At 40.1% G+C, this 17,672-nt stretch overlaps 1 protein-coding gene across 4 annotated transcripts in view; it reads left to right on the top strand.

The window, feature by feature from the left end:
* Positions 1-16,746, top strand: part of MYO1B (myosin IB) — a 198,814-nt gene extending 182,068 nt beyond the window's left edge. For all 4 annotated transcript variants that reach the window (XM_061608188.1, XM_061608190.1, XM_061608189.1 and 1 more), the window contains 7 exons: positions 1,109-1,183; positions 2,563-2,697; positions 3,844-3,950; positions 5,547-5,679; positions 6,698-6,850; positions 7,031-7,158; positions 15,164-16,746. In XM_061608188.1, the coding sequence (XP_061464172.1) occupies positions 1,109-1,183; positions 2,563-2,697; positions 3,844-3,950; positions 5,547-5,679; positions 6,698-6,850; positions 7,031-7,158; positions 15,164-15,287 (855 nt within the window). In that variant the 3' untranslated portion in view covers positions 15,288-16,746. The remainder of the gene's footprint in view (positions 1-1,108; positions 1,184-2,562; positions 2,698-3,843; positions 3,951-5,546; positions 5,680-6,697; positions 6,851-7,030; positions 7,159-15,163) is intronic.
* Positions 16,747-17,672: the final 926 nt, after the last annotated feature.

Below are 17,672 nucleotides of genomic sequence, written 5' to 3'. Positions count from 1 at the left end.
TAATCTGTTTCCTAAGACCTGCTCTTTCTCAAATATCTGAGTATCTAGAAATCAAACCTGTATGCTGTCGGGAGGAAAATGTCATGGAAGATTCTCCATTGTATTACAAACCTGATACTGTCAGATAACCTTAAGGGCAATGAGGACTTGTCCTCACTTGTATTTGGGTTGTACCAACTTCAGGCTGCAGGTGAATGCTCCGTTGATTGAATGTTCCTCTACCAAAAATTTGTCTGCACAGAAAAAACTAGCACCATGTGCACAGATACATATGGATACACAGATGCATATTTTTTATAGAGCAGGGGTGGGGAACCTCTAGCCCAGGGGCCAAATTTAGCCCTCTAGGCCTCTGTGTGCCTCTTAGGACTCTCTCCAGGCAGCCCTCCCTCTCCAGGCCACACCCTCTTTCTCCCAGACCTTGCTCCTTGCTGGCCCTCCTTGAGAGGCTTTGCCTGACTGGACTGTGTCCTAGAACTGTGATAATGCTCTTGCTTGTCTGGATTGGGCTGGGACGGGGAGCTGAATAAAAACCTCTGGGTTTTGTGTGGCTTGAATGTAGTCTACCGTACAGAGCTAAGACTTCAGTCTGTTGCTGTGCCACTTTGTGCTTCTGACCTCAACCATTTTTTCTCTTCTGACCTCACCCTCCACTGGCATGCGTACTTCATAGAATCATAAAGGTAGAAGAGGCCTTTAAGGCCATCAAATCCAACCCCTGCTAAATGCAGGAATCCAAATTAAAGCATCTAGAAGGTTGCTTATGAGGGAATATAGCTGTTGGGCAGAAAAAGGTTCCCCACTTCTGGTGTAGAGATATATTCAAGCAAGCAAGCCCTTGTCTGTAATCTGAACTGATAGTGCTCAGACACAGGTTTACCAATAGTAAGAAACAGACCCAGGAATATTAAAACTCCTTGTGTAGTTAAGGAGCATTTCTACTTTGCCTGTGTTTACCCTAACTTTCTATATTTGGAGAGAACTCTGGATTGTGGTATTACTTCTTCGGAACACCACTAAAAATTGACTCCTTGCAATTTATTGCACTAGTTATGCTTGTGAGAAAAACCAAAAGCTAAATGTTTACTCTGGGGTTTCTATTTCTCAGGTCCGTAGAGAGTACAGGAAATTCTTCCGGGCCAATGCTGGGAGGAAAATTTATGAATTCATACTTCAGAAAATTGTACGTATTTTCATCCTTATAAGATTACTGCAGCAATCACATTGACATTCATTAGAAACTAATTCTTTAAATATATTGCATTTTTCAGCATACATAAGATGGGCTGATTGGAGGAATATATAGTACATAGAACACTGCTTCCCTTTTTTTAAAAATTATCTATGTTAAAGACAAATAATATACATAGCGCTCCTAGGTATATCTGGAATTTAGTAGCAATCATGACTTTTAAATTTAACACTTTTTCCTATAGTTTTTAAAAATTACAAGGGTTGTTGTTTTTGCAACTATAGCTTGAAGCTGCATCATTCATCCAGTCAAGGCCAATGAAGCTCTGTAGTTGAAGCCCACAATCTGATTTGACCATGCACAATTTACCTTAAAGATGGAAAACAGAGATGAAGACCCTCTTAGTGCCAAATAATTACGCTTGTCCCGTAGGCTGAAAATACAGAAGATAATGGTTTGTATCCAGTGTAGTGCTAATGTAAAATCACTTATTGGTATACTTGTTCCGCTAGTGTAATGTTTTGTGCCAGCAGAATGTTGTTGCGCAGCAGAATGCACACAAGCAGGTTGCTGATAACTTTGTTACAAAACAGATGTCATAGTCTGTTACGCAACGAGTTTCTGCTAGCACAACTGTTGCATTGGATTCCTCTGTTGCAAAACTCACCCATCTGCTAGTGCAATAGCCCTTGTGCTAGCAGAGAGTGCTGGATACAGCCTAATATTTTGAGTGCTGTAGGAATATGTGTAACACAGTGGCTGTGTTCCAATGTAATGCTATGGTTTAGCATTATGAGAAAGAATCTAGCTTCTTTCAGGCTTGTGTACTCTCCCTTCTCTTTTTCAGCATGTGTTGTGAAGCGATCAGAAGCTTCCACTTCCATTTTATGTTGACTGCAGTTTATCATGTTATCTGAACCTCAACTGTGGTTAATACTTTAACTATGGTTAGTTGAAACAATCCAGCTTCATAAATTATGGCTTGAACAGGCTTGTCTCAACAAACCATAAAATTAAAACCGTTTTCTGTGTTTGGATGACAAAGTAAGCTGTGTTTATCTTTCTTTTTTCCAACTGCTAAAAGTCCTCTCAACAGTGTTGCATGAGGAAGGTGGAAAACATAAGCCTGAGGCTTGCTGTGGCTCAGTCTTGTAATGCTAAACTGTGGTTTAGTGTTACATCAGAACTAGCTAATTGGGTTATTAAAAACTATTGTGGTTTCACATTCAGTGGTTGCCAGAAGTGTCATAGCTTTTAGAATAAGCGAAGCTGGATGTGGGATTGCTAGATGTTGTGAATATGAAATATGGTCCTATGAAACCTCAAGACTGATTTAATTAAAATGCCTTCCTTAATTTTTCTTAACATAGATGCAAAAGTATTTTTTGGAAATGAAGAATAAGATGCCTTCTTTATCACCAGTAGATAAAAACTGGCCAGCAAGGCCTTATCTCTTCTTGGATTCAACTCACAAGGAACTGAAGAGGATATTCCACTTGTGGAGGGTAACAGCATTATATGAGAGTTAATCCTATTATATTTGTTTGTTTATATTTTTATTTATAGTCTGTTTTTCTACCCATAGGCATTCAACACAAGTTATAGAATAAAAATATTTTGATCCAAAAACAATTCGATACCACTATAATGCAAGCAGATAAAAATATAAACATTGAAGTATTAGAATATCTCAACTAATAAAATACAATAAAAGCCAGTAATAAAGAGCCAGGGCAACAAAACATACACTGGTGATAATCTTTATTCTTCATTAAACGTGTATAGTAAAAATATATGTATTCCTATGGCTCGCTGTCATAGTTTCAAAGGGCCTTAATCCAAAGAAAATGAATTGCTCTTAGTTTCCATTTGCTAGGTGGGGAGTTAACATTTTCTCTCCATGAAAAGGTGATAAATCTTTTTTTCTTAGTAGTGCTTGTATAGTCATCGACCTTGTGAAGCAAGTAACCATTCGGTTCTATTTACAAAAAACTTAAAGTGTGACTGCCTTAAGAATTCAAGCAAAGTCCAACCTGACAAAGTCACAACCGGGAATTGTGTACACATTATCTGGAACTTCCCAGGCAAACTGGCTGAAGTCAGAATTTCTCTCTCTCTGCTTATCTGGAAATGTACACATTACACAGGTTAGTTTTGTTATTGAAGATAGCTGAATCAAAATGAGAAGCGTAACCAATGAAACTTTAACCAGCCCTCTAGGTAATTTCCACATTTTCCAGTACACTTTACCCACTCGTTGGAATTTACTTAAGCCTGATATTATGGACTGTATGTTACTAATTAGTTTTATGAGGCAGTTGAAAAATTGTGAAGATAATTGTGAGCATATCAATGAATTTTTAGCCAGAGCAGGTTTTGGTAAAAAACAAGAACACCATAATGCCTAGTCCGTTTTTTGTGATAAATGTGCGTTCACAGGGAAACAGGTAAAAGTAAGTAGAAAATGAGGTACTTCTGCTGATGTTATTGCTGTGTCTATATAATTTGCATTTGAGATGTGACTCATTCAATCTACAAATGCATTAAAATGTGTTCCTTGAGCACAAAGGAAATAGCAAGCCATGGCAGCTGCTTTTCTGAAGCCAATTTCAAAGAACAGCTTTGTAATTCATCTGTATTTTTTTTTGTAGTGTAAAAAGTATCGAGACCAGTTCACAGACCAGAAGAAGCTCGTTTATGAGGAAAAACTGGAAGCTAGCGAACTCTTCAAGGACAAGAAAGCTTTATATCCAGCCAGGTAATAAGCCATTCTGAGCCTTTGCTAAGTCTGCAAGATAAAATGACCTTATTTTATATAGATTGGGAGGAAATTTGCTAGAAAATCCTACTTATCTGTACTGGCAGATGCTGCCAGTTCTAGACTTTTCACCGCTTCGCTTATCTCCACTGACCTGCCTGGAGAGCTTATATTACATGGATTATTGACTTAATAAACTATTTCTTCCCTGGCTTTACATCTGGAAAGTTGAATCTAAGTTGGTTAAGAACACTAAACAAGCCGCATACAAGACTATCAAATTTAGATACTATGTAGGTAAGAAATGGATGTTACATAAAACTAAAAGAAACACCCCTCAGGCCTTTCACTGATTTCGCCCACGCCAAAGTGAGAGAGGGCATTATTCAAATCTAGGAGTGAAGAACCTTCCTAGGAGCTGCCTTATTTTAAAATTATACACTTCCAAGGAATGTGGTGTGTGTTGTTTGCATTTTCACAAGTCCTTCTGTCAGTCAGCAATTCACAAAAAAATTCTACAGAAGGGATTAAAAAACAAAGCCTCACGTTCCAGGGGACCTCTGGAGTGAGTGAGAACTAATAGATTGTGGTGGATAGAGTATTGAAAATGTAGATCCAGTGTGTGACAGCTGTGAAAAAGGCACATTTCATGCTAGGGATTATTAGGAAAAGGACTGAAAATAAAGCTGTCAGTTTAGCAATGCCTGTGCACAAATCTGTGATGAGGCTACACATTTTACAGTTCATTTTACACTTCAGTATTAAGGTAGCAACCAAAGTTAAGTTCTTTATCTTATCAGTCTCTTAGACAGGTAGAAGCTTGTCATATGGTCGGATGAATCTCGGCCAGCAGTACTTGTTCCATACAGGGAAATACGCAGTTCATATTGCTTAAGAGGTTGGATTCTTTGTTGCTTTGGAGGCAGACAAACAAGAAATTTAGTCACCCTTTCCAGTTAAGACTAATTTGATGGTGGTGGCTAAAATACAACGTTGGCCTGTTTTGTTAGGAGAGTCATAACCTGTGGTGGTGCATAGCATCTCTTGGACTGCATGGCTAAAGGGGTGTGTGTTCATTTCACTGGGTTTTGCTCTTGGTGCTTGCACCCCAGTCTCTGTTTCCCAGATGAGGAAAGGAGTCTAATGTAGTCTAAGATGGTAATCACTGCATCACAAGCATACACAAACCACACACAACTGGATTGCTTGCAAGTTGAGGATCCGAGGGCCAAAGGGAGGCAGGGGGTGGCTTTTCCTCCATGGTTTTGGATCTTGCCCCTGCAAAGTCTTTATTTTCCCTACGGAATATAATGAAGAGCATTGGCTCCCTTAACATTCACTAGGGGAAAACTGAGAGGGCAGAAAAGTTGGGTTTTAATTCAGAAGGAAAATTGTGGGGACTATAAATCTCATAACTCCTTTCAGATGGACCTTAATGAGCCACCAAAGTTCTCTTCCAAGTCTTTGCCAGTATCTCTAATTAAACGCTCCATATCAATCAGGCAGGTGGCTATTTGCAAGCTTCATTAGAGGGATGTCAAAGCAACCTTTTTTTTTACATTCTTTCATCTCTTTATTTCTTTTATGTCCCTAAAGTGTTGGACAGCCTTTTCAAGGAGCTTACCTCGAAATCAGCAAGAACCCCAAGTACAAGAAACTAAAAGATGCTGTGGAGGAAAAAATTATTATTGCTGAAGTAGTAAACAAAATCAATAGAGCAAATGGAAAGGTAAAAACATTTATACACAACGGAATTCACTTTTTGCTCCTCTTGACATTTTTTTCTATGAAAACTTTGTATGATAAAATGCATAAGCTTATTACTGGACTTCTCTGAAGGGATAGCAAGAATTGTTGCATTTAATAATATTGTGTTTCAAGTACCATGTGTAATTATTTCTAGTTAACCTTATTGTTCTATTTAGAATAGCTATTAACATGGGTGATAAAGTATTTAAACATAGGAGCATCAATGAGATTTGTAACCTGTCCTATCCCTGGGTAACTGTCTCCTTACAACATTCTCATAACTGTTTTGTAATATACTCCCATTTTTCAGATTGGGAATTCAGCCAGAAAGGTCTAACTGTGGCCCTTTTTCCACTGACCCAAATTGGCTACCTCTTGACAGGGCAACCCAGCTCAGGGGAAGCCGGTTCAAGTTGTATTGAAGCCAGAGAAGCCAGTGTAAAGTTCCACCACATCCAGTTGCCTTTCAGGAGCCTCTGGGTTGGCTGAATGCCAGCTCAACTGGGAGCTGCGCACAGGGACCAGAAAGTAAAAGCCTGCTTTCCCAAATACCCCTACCTGGGAGTAAACCCTCTCCATTGACTTCTGTTTGCAATTATTTTCTTAGAACAAACTTTTTCCTGGCATAACTTTTGCCTGTATTGGGACCTGCAGGAGCACTCTAAACACAAGTTGGATGTGGCCTAAGTCTAGCCCCTCCGCTGACACTACCCCAGCACACCACTTTTTTGGGCCTTATGCTGGCTTCATTTGTGCTGGTCTCAGCTGAGCTGGCTGGTCTGGCTGAGCCCCAGCTGAACCAGGTTGAGGGATTTGCATTGGTGTAGCCCAGCTGAGCTGGGAATCAGCCGCATCCAACTCCCCTCAGCCCAGCATAAATGCAAGTTGGATTGTGCCCTGTGTCACGTAGACTTGAACAATATTAATATAAGCCTGACCTTGAAAATGCATTCTTTTATATATTGGCCCCAGAAGTAATCCTTATTATTCTTCCTCAGTGCACTGCTAGGATTTTCTTGCTCACAAAAAATAATGTGCTGCTTGCCGATCAGAAGTCGGGGCATATCAAGTCAGAGGTTCCTCTGGGGGATGTCACTAAAGTGTCCATGAGCTCCCAGAATGATGGCTTTTTTGCTGTGCATCTCAAAGAGGTAGGCATAAAATGTTGTATAAATGTTCATAATTCAAAACTAGCGATGCTAGTATCTAAATTGCACACTTTACAGAAGAGAATGGAAAAATTCTGGTATCTCCCTATATACACACATTCAGTATGTGTAAAATACTGCTTCCATTGAATTGGCATCCACTAATTTACTTTTCTGTACCAGGGATCTGAAGCAGCTGGAAAAGGGGATTTCCTCTTCAGCAGTGATCATCTTATTGAAATGGCCACCAAGCTTTACCGCACCACACTCAGCCAAACCAAGCAGAAGCTCAACATAGAAATATCTGATGAGTATGTTCTGAGCTTTGTCTTTTTTGTCAGTTTCTATTAAGAGTATTCAAAACAACTTGCAATCAAAATATTAAAACATTATATTAATATGAAAATAAATCAAAGGCATTTATTTATTTTTCATTTAATTTATATCCCACCCTTCCTCCCAGTAGGAGCCCAGGGCGGCAAACAAAAACACTAAGAACACTACAATATCATCAGAACAGACTAAAATATATTAAAACACAAAATAACTTTAAAAACATATTAAAACAAAACATCTTTAAAACATCTTTTTAAAAAAGCTTTTAAAACATCTTAAAATCAAACACAGACGCAGACTGGGATAAGGTCTCTACTTAAAAGGCTTATTGAAAGAGGAATGTCTTCAGTAGGTGCCGAAAAGATAACAGAAATGGCGCCTGTCTAATATTTAACGGGAGGGAATTCCAAATGGTACCTTTCTTACCAAAAGGTAAAGAAAATATAAAAGCTATTGAGAAACAAACCACCATGGAGAGAAAGGGAAAGCATGTGGAAACAACAAAGGTTTCCATTGTTGGCTAAAACAGAAAAGGCTGTGCCCTACTCCCGTTTTCTCAACCAGCCTGCCTGAAGATGTAAGCCCAATAGCCAGTGTTGGGACTCCTCCCTAGCCTAAGACAGTTTTCACAAATAACTTCCTTTATCCCTTTATTGCCTTATTCAGCACTGCCCCCTAACTGTATCCAGAGCCTACCCCCATGGCACTTTTGGAGGTCAGTTGCCCATCTTGTATCACAACATGATGTGGACTGTTGGGGGTCTCTTTCTACTATCTGAGCACAGATGCACATTTGTGTTTTTAAACACAGTTTTTAGAAATTACTTCAACTTTACTGGTACTTAATAATGTGTGGGAAATGATTGATTCCATTGCGTGAGCAGTTTTTTTTATTCTACCTGTGAATAAGAGAAAATCAGACTCTCTTAATCTTAGTGTGCGTTCTTATAAAATAGGGGCTTATACATTCTATTATTTTCTCATCAATTTATTACTATAGAATTACTTGCTTGCAGGAGGTCTGGAAGAAACTGAGACTTGTGAATTTTTAGGTGACTTATCTTTGGCATAAGCTAAAATGTCAGCGCTAGTGGTGTTTTGAGGGAAAATCCAGGTTTTTTAATGTAATAAAAAAGTGCATTTAATTTACTAGTAAACCATAGTTGACAATAGCCTTTGGTTCCAAAGGTGCAAGACTTTACCAAAATTAAATCTGTGTGTGCTTAGTAAATATTTAGCACACTAGACTAGTCTGAGTGAAGCAAATTCATCATGTTTTTCATGTTGTAAACCACCCAGAGAGCTTCAGCTGTGGGGCGGTATATAAATATCTTTGCGAAATCATGGAGGACTGGTGAGGTGCCGGATGACTGGAGGAGAGCTAATGTTCTCCCTATCTTCAAAAAGGGCAAGAAGGAGGAACCAGGGAACTACAGACCAGTCAGCCTAACATCAATCCCTGGAAAAATTCTGGAGCAGATTATAAAGTCAATCTGTAAGCACCTTGAAAGCAGTGCAGTGACTACTAGGAGCCAACATGGATTTATGAAGAACAAATCCTGCCAAACTAATCTCATTTTTTGATCGGGTAACCTCCCTTGTAGACTGTGGGAATGCTGTGGACATAATATATCTCGACTTCAGCAAAGCTTTTGACAAAGTGCCCCATGATATTCTGATTAGCAAGCTAGCTAAATGTGGGCTGGATGGAACAACTATCAGGTGGATCCATAGTTGGCTCCAGAATCGTACTCAAAGAGTGCTTATCAATGGTTCCTTCTCAAACTGGGCGGAAGTAACAAGTTGGGTACCACAGGGCTCGGTCCTGGGCCCAGTGCTCTTTAACATTTTTATTAACGACTTGGATGAGGAGGTACAAAGCATGCTTATCAAATCTGCAGATGATACAATGTTGGGGGGCAAAGCTAATACCATGGAAGACAGAAACAAAATTGAAAGGGACCTTGATAGGCTGGAGCATTGGGCTGAAAACAACAGAATGAAATTCAACAGGGATAATGCAAAGTTCTACACTTAGGAAAAAGAAACCAAATGCACAGTTATAAGATGGGGGATACTTGGCTCAGCAGTACAACATGTGAGAAGGATCTTGGAATTGTCGTTGATCACAAGCTGAATATGAGCCAACAGTGGGATGTGGCTGCAAAAAAGGCAAATGCTATATTAGGCTGCATTAACAGAAGTATAGTTTCCAAAGTACTATACTTTGGAAAGTACTAGTTCCGTGAAGTACTAGTTCCCCTCTATTCAGCACTGGTTAGGCCTCATCTTGAATACTGCGTCCAGTTCTGGTCTCCGCACTTCGAGAAGGATGCAGACAAACTGGAACGGGTTCAGAGGAGGGCAACAAGATGATCGGGACTGGAAACCAAGCCCTATGAGGAGAGACTGAAAGAACAGGGCATGTTTAGCCTGGAGAAGAGAAGCCTGAGGGGAGATATGATAGCACTCTTCAAGTACCTGAAAGGTTGTCAGATAGAGGAGGGCCGGGATCTCTTCTCGATCGTCCCAGAGTGCAGGACATGGAATAATGGGCTTAAGTTGCAGGAAGCCAGATTTCAACTGGACATCAGGAAAAACTTCCTAACTTCCATACTACAATGGAACCAATTACCTAGAGAGGTAGTGGGCTCTCCGACATTGGAGGCATTCAAGAGGCAGCTGGACAGCCATCTGTCGGGAATGCTTTGATTTGGATTCCTGCATTGAGCAGGGGGTTGGACTTGATGGCCTTATAGGGCCCTTCCAACTCTACTATTCTATGATTCTAAGTACAATAAATAAATAAATAAATAAAATAGTGTTTATGTGATGTAACTCTGGAGGTCTCTTGCCTATTGATGTAAACAAGGCTAGACTATGATGATCTCAGTCTAGAACTACTACTGCTTTTGTTTGTGTTGGCGTATGTGTATTTGGGTGGTGGACTGTTAGTGCTGTGAACCATCAAAAAGAAGAAGGTGTGCATGACTGGCAATGGCATGTGAGCTTTCAGTCCCTAAACCATGTGATAGTCATGCTGCTGTGTTGCTCCTTGTTTATTTGTTTGTTTGTTTATTTATTTATTGCATTTGTATTCCGCCCCATAGCCAAAGCTCTCTGGGCAGTTTACAACAATTAAAAACAGATAAACAAATTTAAGAACACATTTTTAAAAAGCAATTTAAAAATACATGCTAAAATGCCTGGGAGAAGAGGAAAGTCTTGACCTGGCGCTGAAAAGATAACAGTGTTGGCGCCAGGCGCACCTCGTCAGAGAAATCATTCCATAATTTGGGGGCCACCACTGAGAAGGTCCTCTCCCTTGTTGCCATCCTCCCAGCTTCCCTTGGAGTAGGCACCCAGAGGAGGGCCTTAGATGTTGAGCATAGTGTACAGGTGGGTTCATGTCGGGAGAGGCGTTCCATCAGGTATTGGTCCAGCAATGGCATGTGTGCCCTTAAGTATGATCTTAAGGACTACCAGATTTCCTGTTTTGGCAGAGGGATCTAAGAGAAACTGAGGAGCACCGCTTACACCTTTTTTAGGGCTGCTACTGTGCCCCTACAAGGTGCATGAAAGGAGAAAGTGCAGTGGAGCTCAGAAAAATGGGGAAGGACTGTAGCTCATTGGTAGAGCACCTGCTTTGCTTGCAGAAGATCCCAGGTTCAATCCTGGGCATCTCCAGGCAGGGCTGTGAAAGATTCCTGTCATGAATCACTGGAGAGCTGCTGCCAGTCAGTGTAGACAATACTGAGGTGAATGGACTGAGTGATCTGACTGACTTGGTATGAGACAGCTTCCTCAAGCTAGAGGTAAAGGCTGCAGCAAAGGCATCAGCTGCCAACAGCTTGAGGGAAGGGAATTAGGTTTTGCTACATTGGCTTAGAACAACTGTTGCCATTCTCCTATGTTCATTATTTGTAGTGGTCATCTGCTTGGAGCCCTTCAGAAGAGGGAGCTTCTGAAAATATGAGTAAGTGTTGCCCACTCCAGCCTTAGGTAGTTAACTGATGTTTGGAATAGGATTGGTATAATCCTACAGACGGTTGGCCACTGTTTTCAGTAATTGATGGACTTGTTCATTTGTTCATTCGATATTTATATCCCACCTTTCAGGGATACAAATCCTTCCAAGGTGGCTTACAACTAACATTACATTACGAAGATGTTTTTAAAAGTATGATTTAGTTCAGGGGTGTATGTGCGTGTTTGTGATGCTATGAATCACAAACAACAATGCCGGGTGTGGTGTTAGAAGAGTGCACTGTAAAGGGTTGGTCTCTTTTGCCAGTTATGTTTCCAGTGTACTTGGTGAGTGCTGTGCTGGGAGAAGGGAGTGGATGAGAGTTCTGGCCTAATGACTCGTCTGGGACTCCCAGCTGAATAGCTGGAAAGATGTACATGGGTAGATGCTCAGAAAAGTGCAGGCTCCTTCCTCCCAGGAGCTCTGCAGTTAGTTTGATTTGTGGTTTCTGCTTTAAGGCAAAAATCCTTCTGGAGTGTGTTAAATCTCCATTGGAAGTCTCACTTAAGATACAATGCTAGAAGGAGAGGCTGACTCTTCTCAAAGGTGGTGTGCTTTCCTGCTTCTTTACCAGTGGGACCTGTCAATGCTAAATAGTGCTATGATGTTTATCTTTATGGTTTCCAGTGCTGCTATATGAAATGATTGGATTGGGGGGGGAATATTCAGTCATGCTTAAATTAATTATTTGCAAGCAACTGGGAATTGTGCCTACCCACTAGGATATGGAGAGCTTCAAGAAACAGAGCCAAGAGAGGGAAAGTGATTTCAAGAACTGGTTATATAACTTGGACAGGGCTGAAAAGGAAATCGACTTAACATAATCATTGTGAAGATTAGTATAACATGAAAATGAGAGGCTTTAGACATTAAATGGATTCAGATAAGCCCTAAATTATCATAGAGCAGATATGTAGATACAAGTGACCAAGATGTTTCTAAGAAGTTCTGAACTTTTTATCATGGCTTACCAAAAGAAAAAGAAAAAAAGAAGCACGTATGAAGTCTTCCCCATGGCTGAGAGAACCCTCAAAATGTAATTGCACTGGATGCCCTAAGGAAGATTTCCTAAATGCAAGTGTATGTCAGCATCTGGTTTGAAAAGTAGATCACTGCTCAGTTGAAGTTAAACTTCCATTGATTCCAATGGGAGAGAGTTGGACACATGCTTAACTTGCCTGTTGCAGTAAATGGGATCAACCAAGTGATTAATTTTAGCTGGATCGTGTCCACTGATCACTCTTGTAGGACAAGGCCTAGTATATAGAGTGAAGAACCATTGCATATTTAAGCTGTAAGAGAGAGTGACAGCTGATGGGAGCTGATGGAAGGAAGTTGGATTGAAATGAGCAGGAAGCAGGGACCAGGCCTCAGAAATGATAGAGGCGTGGGAATAGTAAGTATATTAGAATACTGAATAGCTTTTTAAAATAGTTCCCTGTTTGTGGGTGGATATACATGTTTGTTTGTTTGTTAATTTAATTAATTAATTTGATTTATATCCTGCCCTTCCTCCCAGTAGCAGCCCAGACTTATGCAGAAGAATAATGATTGAAACAGGGGTAGCCAATGTGGTACCATTCAGATATTGTTGGATTCCAGCTTCCATCAGCCTCACCCAACATGGCCAACTGTCAGGGGTGATGGTGGGAGTTGTAGCCTAACAATGTCTCAAGGGCACCACATTGGCTACCTCTGGGTTAAAGAATCCATTGAAGTTCATAGAAATAGTGGGTTTTTTCTTGGTTGCTGGTGTTGGTAAGTAGTTCACAAATAGGACTAGGTTAGTAGTACCCTCTGACTTAGAGTATACCTTACAGGAAAGTGGAACTGTTTGTGGGAAATGTGGGCTTTTAGACTTTGTTTACTAACCCTGCTCCCTCTCCCCCCAAAAAAGTTTTTTCCAATTGGTGAGAACCGTTATAAACTGGCTTTAGAAGGTTTAAAAATATTGATATCACAGAATGCAGTAGCTAGCAATGATTACATGAATAAGAATAGAGAACAGTAATTTGACAGTGAGCAATTAAGGCATTGCTTTCTTCTGTATTATGCAGGAGAAGGATGAACAAGTCTCCTTGGTGTCTTCCTTCTTCCACCAGGAAGGATTGGTGGTGGAATGTGTCCCATTTGGATTCCTTGCATTATTTCCTTGCATCAAGTGGGGAAATAATATCTCTGTACTAAATGTGCTGGAGCTCAAATACAGCTGAAAAATATGTTGTGATTGTTTTAGCCAGTGGTAGAGTTTCTTGCACACCATGTTGATCCAATCTTGAAAGTAAAATCAAAGCTTGACTTTTGTATTTATTCCAATGCCTGCTTTTCCTTTTCCTTTTTGTAATACCATGCTGAAGGACAACACAATAAGGGTGTCAATCAGGGCTTTCCACACTTTCTCTCTCTCCCCGGTATGATCCTCTCCATGTGCATGGAGACATGCATGTGCAAAGGATTACTCTAATGTTGGTCATATGTGGCTGCCACCAGACACACAAACAATCCACTTTTTGACACGCCATAGAAAACGTTGCTTTCTTTGAGACCTTCCAATGGGATGCTAAAAGCAAATAAAGCAGTGGGGATTTTATGTTCCCTCTCATATAATACTAGAACGTGAGGTCATCCAGTGAAATGGTTTGGCAGGAGATTTAGGGCAGACTTCTTCATGTGACACCCAGTGGAAGTCACTGAAACAAGATATGGCGATGGCCACCAGCTCACATGGCTTTTAAAGGGGATTAAGACAAATTCCTCCACCTTATAGTTGGCATAACTCTGCTGCTTCGGCAGGTCAAAAGACTATGGCATGGCATAAATGGGGTCCAGAAGAGATCCTGCCCCTCCCCACCTCTGTCCCTTCCAGAATATCATACCTTCCTTTTTTGTATGCCCCAAGGGATACAGAAGTAAGGGCAGAGAACAGCAGAACAAGAAGGTTCATGGCTGCTTCTGTGATGGTAGTGGAGCTGAGGTTGGGTCCCAATGCTGGAACAGAGACCTCTGCACCTCAGCTGTCTAGTGTAAAATATGTTCATGTCAGCTTTCTGTGATTGTTTCTAAGACTGCAGCCTTTTCACCCTAATCTTATGCATGTATACTCAGATGAAAGACCAGGAATCCCTCATTGACTGGCAACAGGTTTTTTAAAAAGCTAATTAACTTTAATGTGAGTACTTATTTTTAAAAAACCTGCAGAGAACAGAGGCAGCACCTTAAAACAGGCATCCCCTTTCACTCTTCCGCAGGAGGAAAAGTTTTTCCTAAAATGGTGCCAGCTGTTATGCATACACACACTATCTAATAACACAGGTTTTTCTCTCTCCAAAATGTTTTATTTGCATAAAGCTGCAGATTTAGTTTATTAAAACCCTCTCAACCACAAATATTTCTTTAATCAAATAACAGTCCTAATAATTGCCTTTTAGTCTTTAAAAACAATTGGGCCTTTCCAAACTGAGTATGAACTCTGTACTACATAAACCAGAACTAGCCCCAAATGTTTTGATGCTTGTAGTAGAGAATCCGGACACGTATTTCCCCTACTCTCAACAGTAATAGGTTTTTTTTTTAGTAAACTATCTGACATTTGAAAGCCTTTAATAGCCTCCAAAATCCTCAACCTGCCTCACTTTGTCTAATGGTAGGGTTGCCTCTAGTCAAGCAAATTTTGGAGGTTTCCCACTCACTTAGCACTATGGACAATAACTGGAAATCAAGGTGAAAAACCTACAATGCTTTATTAGGTCAGGATATCTAACATGGGTCATATTAAGTCCATTGATTTCAGTGTGTCTTCTCTAAGTACAACTAACGTTGGACATCACTCTCCGTTTTATTACTCATATAAAGAAGATTTGCAATGTGCTTATGCTTTTTGCCTTTTCTTCGGTGTTGCGGCTAACTATTATTAATGTAACTCTGAACTGCAACCTGTGTTTTTCATCTCCTAGGTTCCTCGTTCAGTTCAGACAAGACAAAGTGTGTGTGAAGTTTGTGCGAGGCAACCAGAAAAATGGCAATATACCCACTTGCAAGCGAAAAAACAACAGACTTCTTGAAGTTGCTGTACCTTAACTATACATATTCTCCAACACATTTCTTTGTAATGGTGCAATTTTATCCATGAGAGGAGGATTTTGTGGAAGAGATATTCTGCAAATGGCCAATAGCTTTGAGAATTCCTTGCTGAAAGGTGCAACTAACTTATTGACCACACACACATTTTTTTGTTATGATAACTTTTGGTTGGTTTTATATACAGGCTTTGTGTGCTGACAGCATATTATGAACTAGCCAATGCCTTGTCGCTTATAATTCCTTCTTTTATTCCTTACTTTTTAATGCCTCATATTGTAAATCCATATGCTTTTATGGCCCATTCTTAATATTCTTTAGACTTACAATCCTTTACCTCAGGCTATATAGATTTCCAAAAAGACATGCTGTGCCTGTTTCCTCCTGATCCTATTCTGTGGCAAAGCTCACTCCAAAGGGTTAATCATGAATCAAGATTAGAGATTCCGGCACAATTCTGGGTAGTTACCTTGTTAATTGCCAACAGCAAAAAGCACCATGTAATTTGATCTTTAGTGGAATATGAGGCAGGAAACCCTAATTCTGCAAAGCAGAAGGAATGTATGACTACATATGCAGCAGCTGCATATTTTTTTATTTGCAGTGAAAAAGCTGGTGTTCTGCATCATACTTTTTAATTGTCACCTTTTAATGACTTTATAAGAGTTTACAAATCATCTATTCTGTTTGAGGGCCCTACCCCTCTTTAAAATGACCCTTAATTTTTTGTTTAAATTTTATAACTTGCAGTTGTTTGCATGAGGAAACAGAGAGTAAGGTATTTTAAACTACTTGTCAAATGAAGGGATTGAATCGTTTTCTCTTTCTCTCAGACATTGGCATATGTGCTGTACAATGTGCAATAAAGCATTGACACAACTTGTGAAAATTATTTATAATAACTTCTGTGGGTAATAAAGATGGTTGAGACATCCTGTGTATTTGTTGTAACGACTGAAGTTAGGCTAGTTCTGTCTTAATTTTGAAGTTATCACTTTGCGGAGAGAAATCATTTGGGGAATGTTGTACATACATTTTATATTAATGATAAATGTTTTAATTCTGTGCTGTTTGGTACTCTTGTGATAACCATATTTTTGTATTCCAACCAGTTTTATATAAGTTTGTGTGCCTGATATGTAATGTGTGCACAGAAACATTTTACAATCAAGAACTGCATTCTAAACTTCCTGCATACAGATTGCAACTTAAAGCCTTGTATGAACCAGGAGAATTAGCCAAACACATTGATTTATGGAGTGTCGTTTTCAAGTGTTTAGATAGAAGTTAGCTAAAGGAGATTGTTGAATGTGACTGTTTGATTTTGTTGATGTAAGGATGGTTTTAGATCTACTGTATTCTCAGTCTGATGCAAGAACTTGCCTTCAAGGAAAGGTAACTGCATGAGATGTGCAATGCTAAAAGCTCAAGTATAAGTAAAGAGAAGCTTTGAAACACATGCTGTTTGTGTTTGCCCTTGGGTTATTTTAACAGACATGGACATGGACCTTTTTTACACTGCAGAGTAGAAAACTGAACTGCAGCAGATCCATTAATAGTATATAGTTTTTTTCAGATGGGTTTCTTAAATAAAAAAAATGTTCTTGCATCTACAATTCAAATTCTGTCCCATTTGATATTTGATGGCTTCAGAAGAACTTTTCTGAAGAGCTTTTCTGAAGAGCTTGTACCAACTTGAGCTACTTCATACTGAATGCAGAAAATGCAAATATATACAGTTCATGTTAGATAGCAGCTTCACTTTCTGAACCACAAACATTTCATAAAAAGTTTGGCCCTGGTTTCTCTCCAGTGGTGCACCAGTTTCTTGCCTGGGATTTGTATTGTGTTCTCACTGTAATGATGGCCACTTGTTCAGTCAGGTTTTGTCTCCTACAATGGTATTTCTGGTGGCAATAATGTTTAAGAGTAGAGCTGCCTTCAGGGAACTCTGAAACACACATGCTGCTGCTGTTATAAATCAGTAAATCTCAGCGTACTTGTGTTACCATAAAACCAAACTCAGAATGATGGTATGCAGATAAAGAGGCAGAGCTATGGAGAAAGTGTGGGTTGTTTTCTGAGTGGCTGGGGTAACGGAACGGGCTTACCCCCATCCCAGTAGACCCTTCAAATGTACCCCTTGGTGGGTGTCATTAATTCATATACAGTAGGGCCCCAGTCATATGGCAGGTTAGGTTCCAGACCCCCGCTGGAAAGCGGATCAGCTGTAGCGTGGGGTTCTGGAACCTAACCCGCTGATCGCACCAGAGGAGGAGAAGATCAGATCTTCCCCTCCTCGGGCACGATCAGCTCAAGCGGGAGTTTGATCGCGGTGAGCTGGAGTGTGGGAGTCTGACGGCCCCCGAGGAGAAGGAGGAGATC

Source organism: Rhineura floridana, chromosome 2, assembly GCF_030035675.1.
Source record: "Rhineura floridana isolate rRhiFlo1 chromosome 2, rRhiFlo1.hap2, whole genome shotgun sequence".
NCBI lineage: Eukaryota > Metazoa > Chordata > Lepidosauria > Squamata > Rhineuridae > Rhineura > Rhineura floridana.
This window is presented reverse-complemented; position numbering and strand designations above follow the sequence as displayed.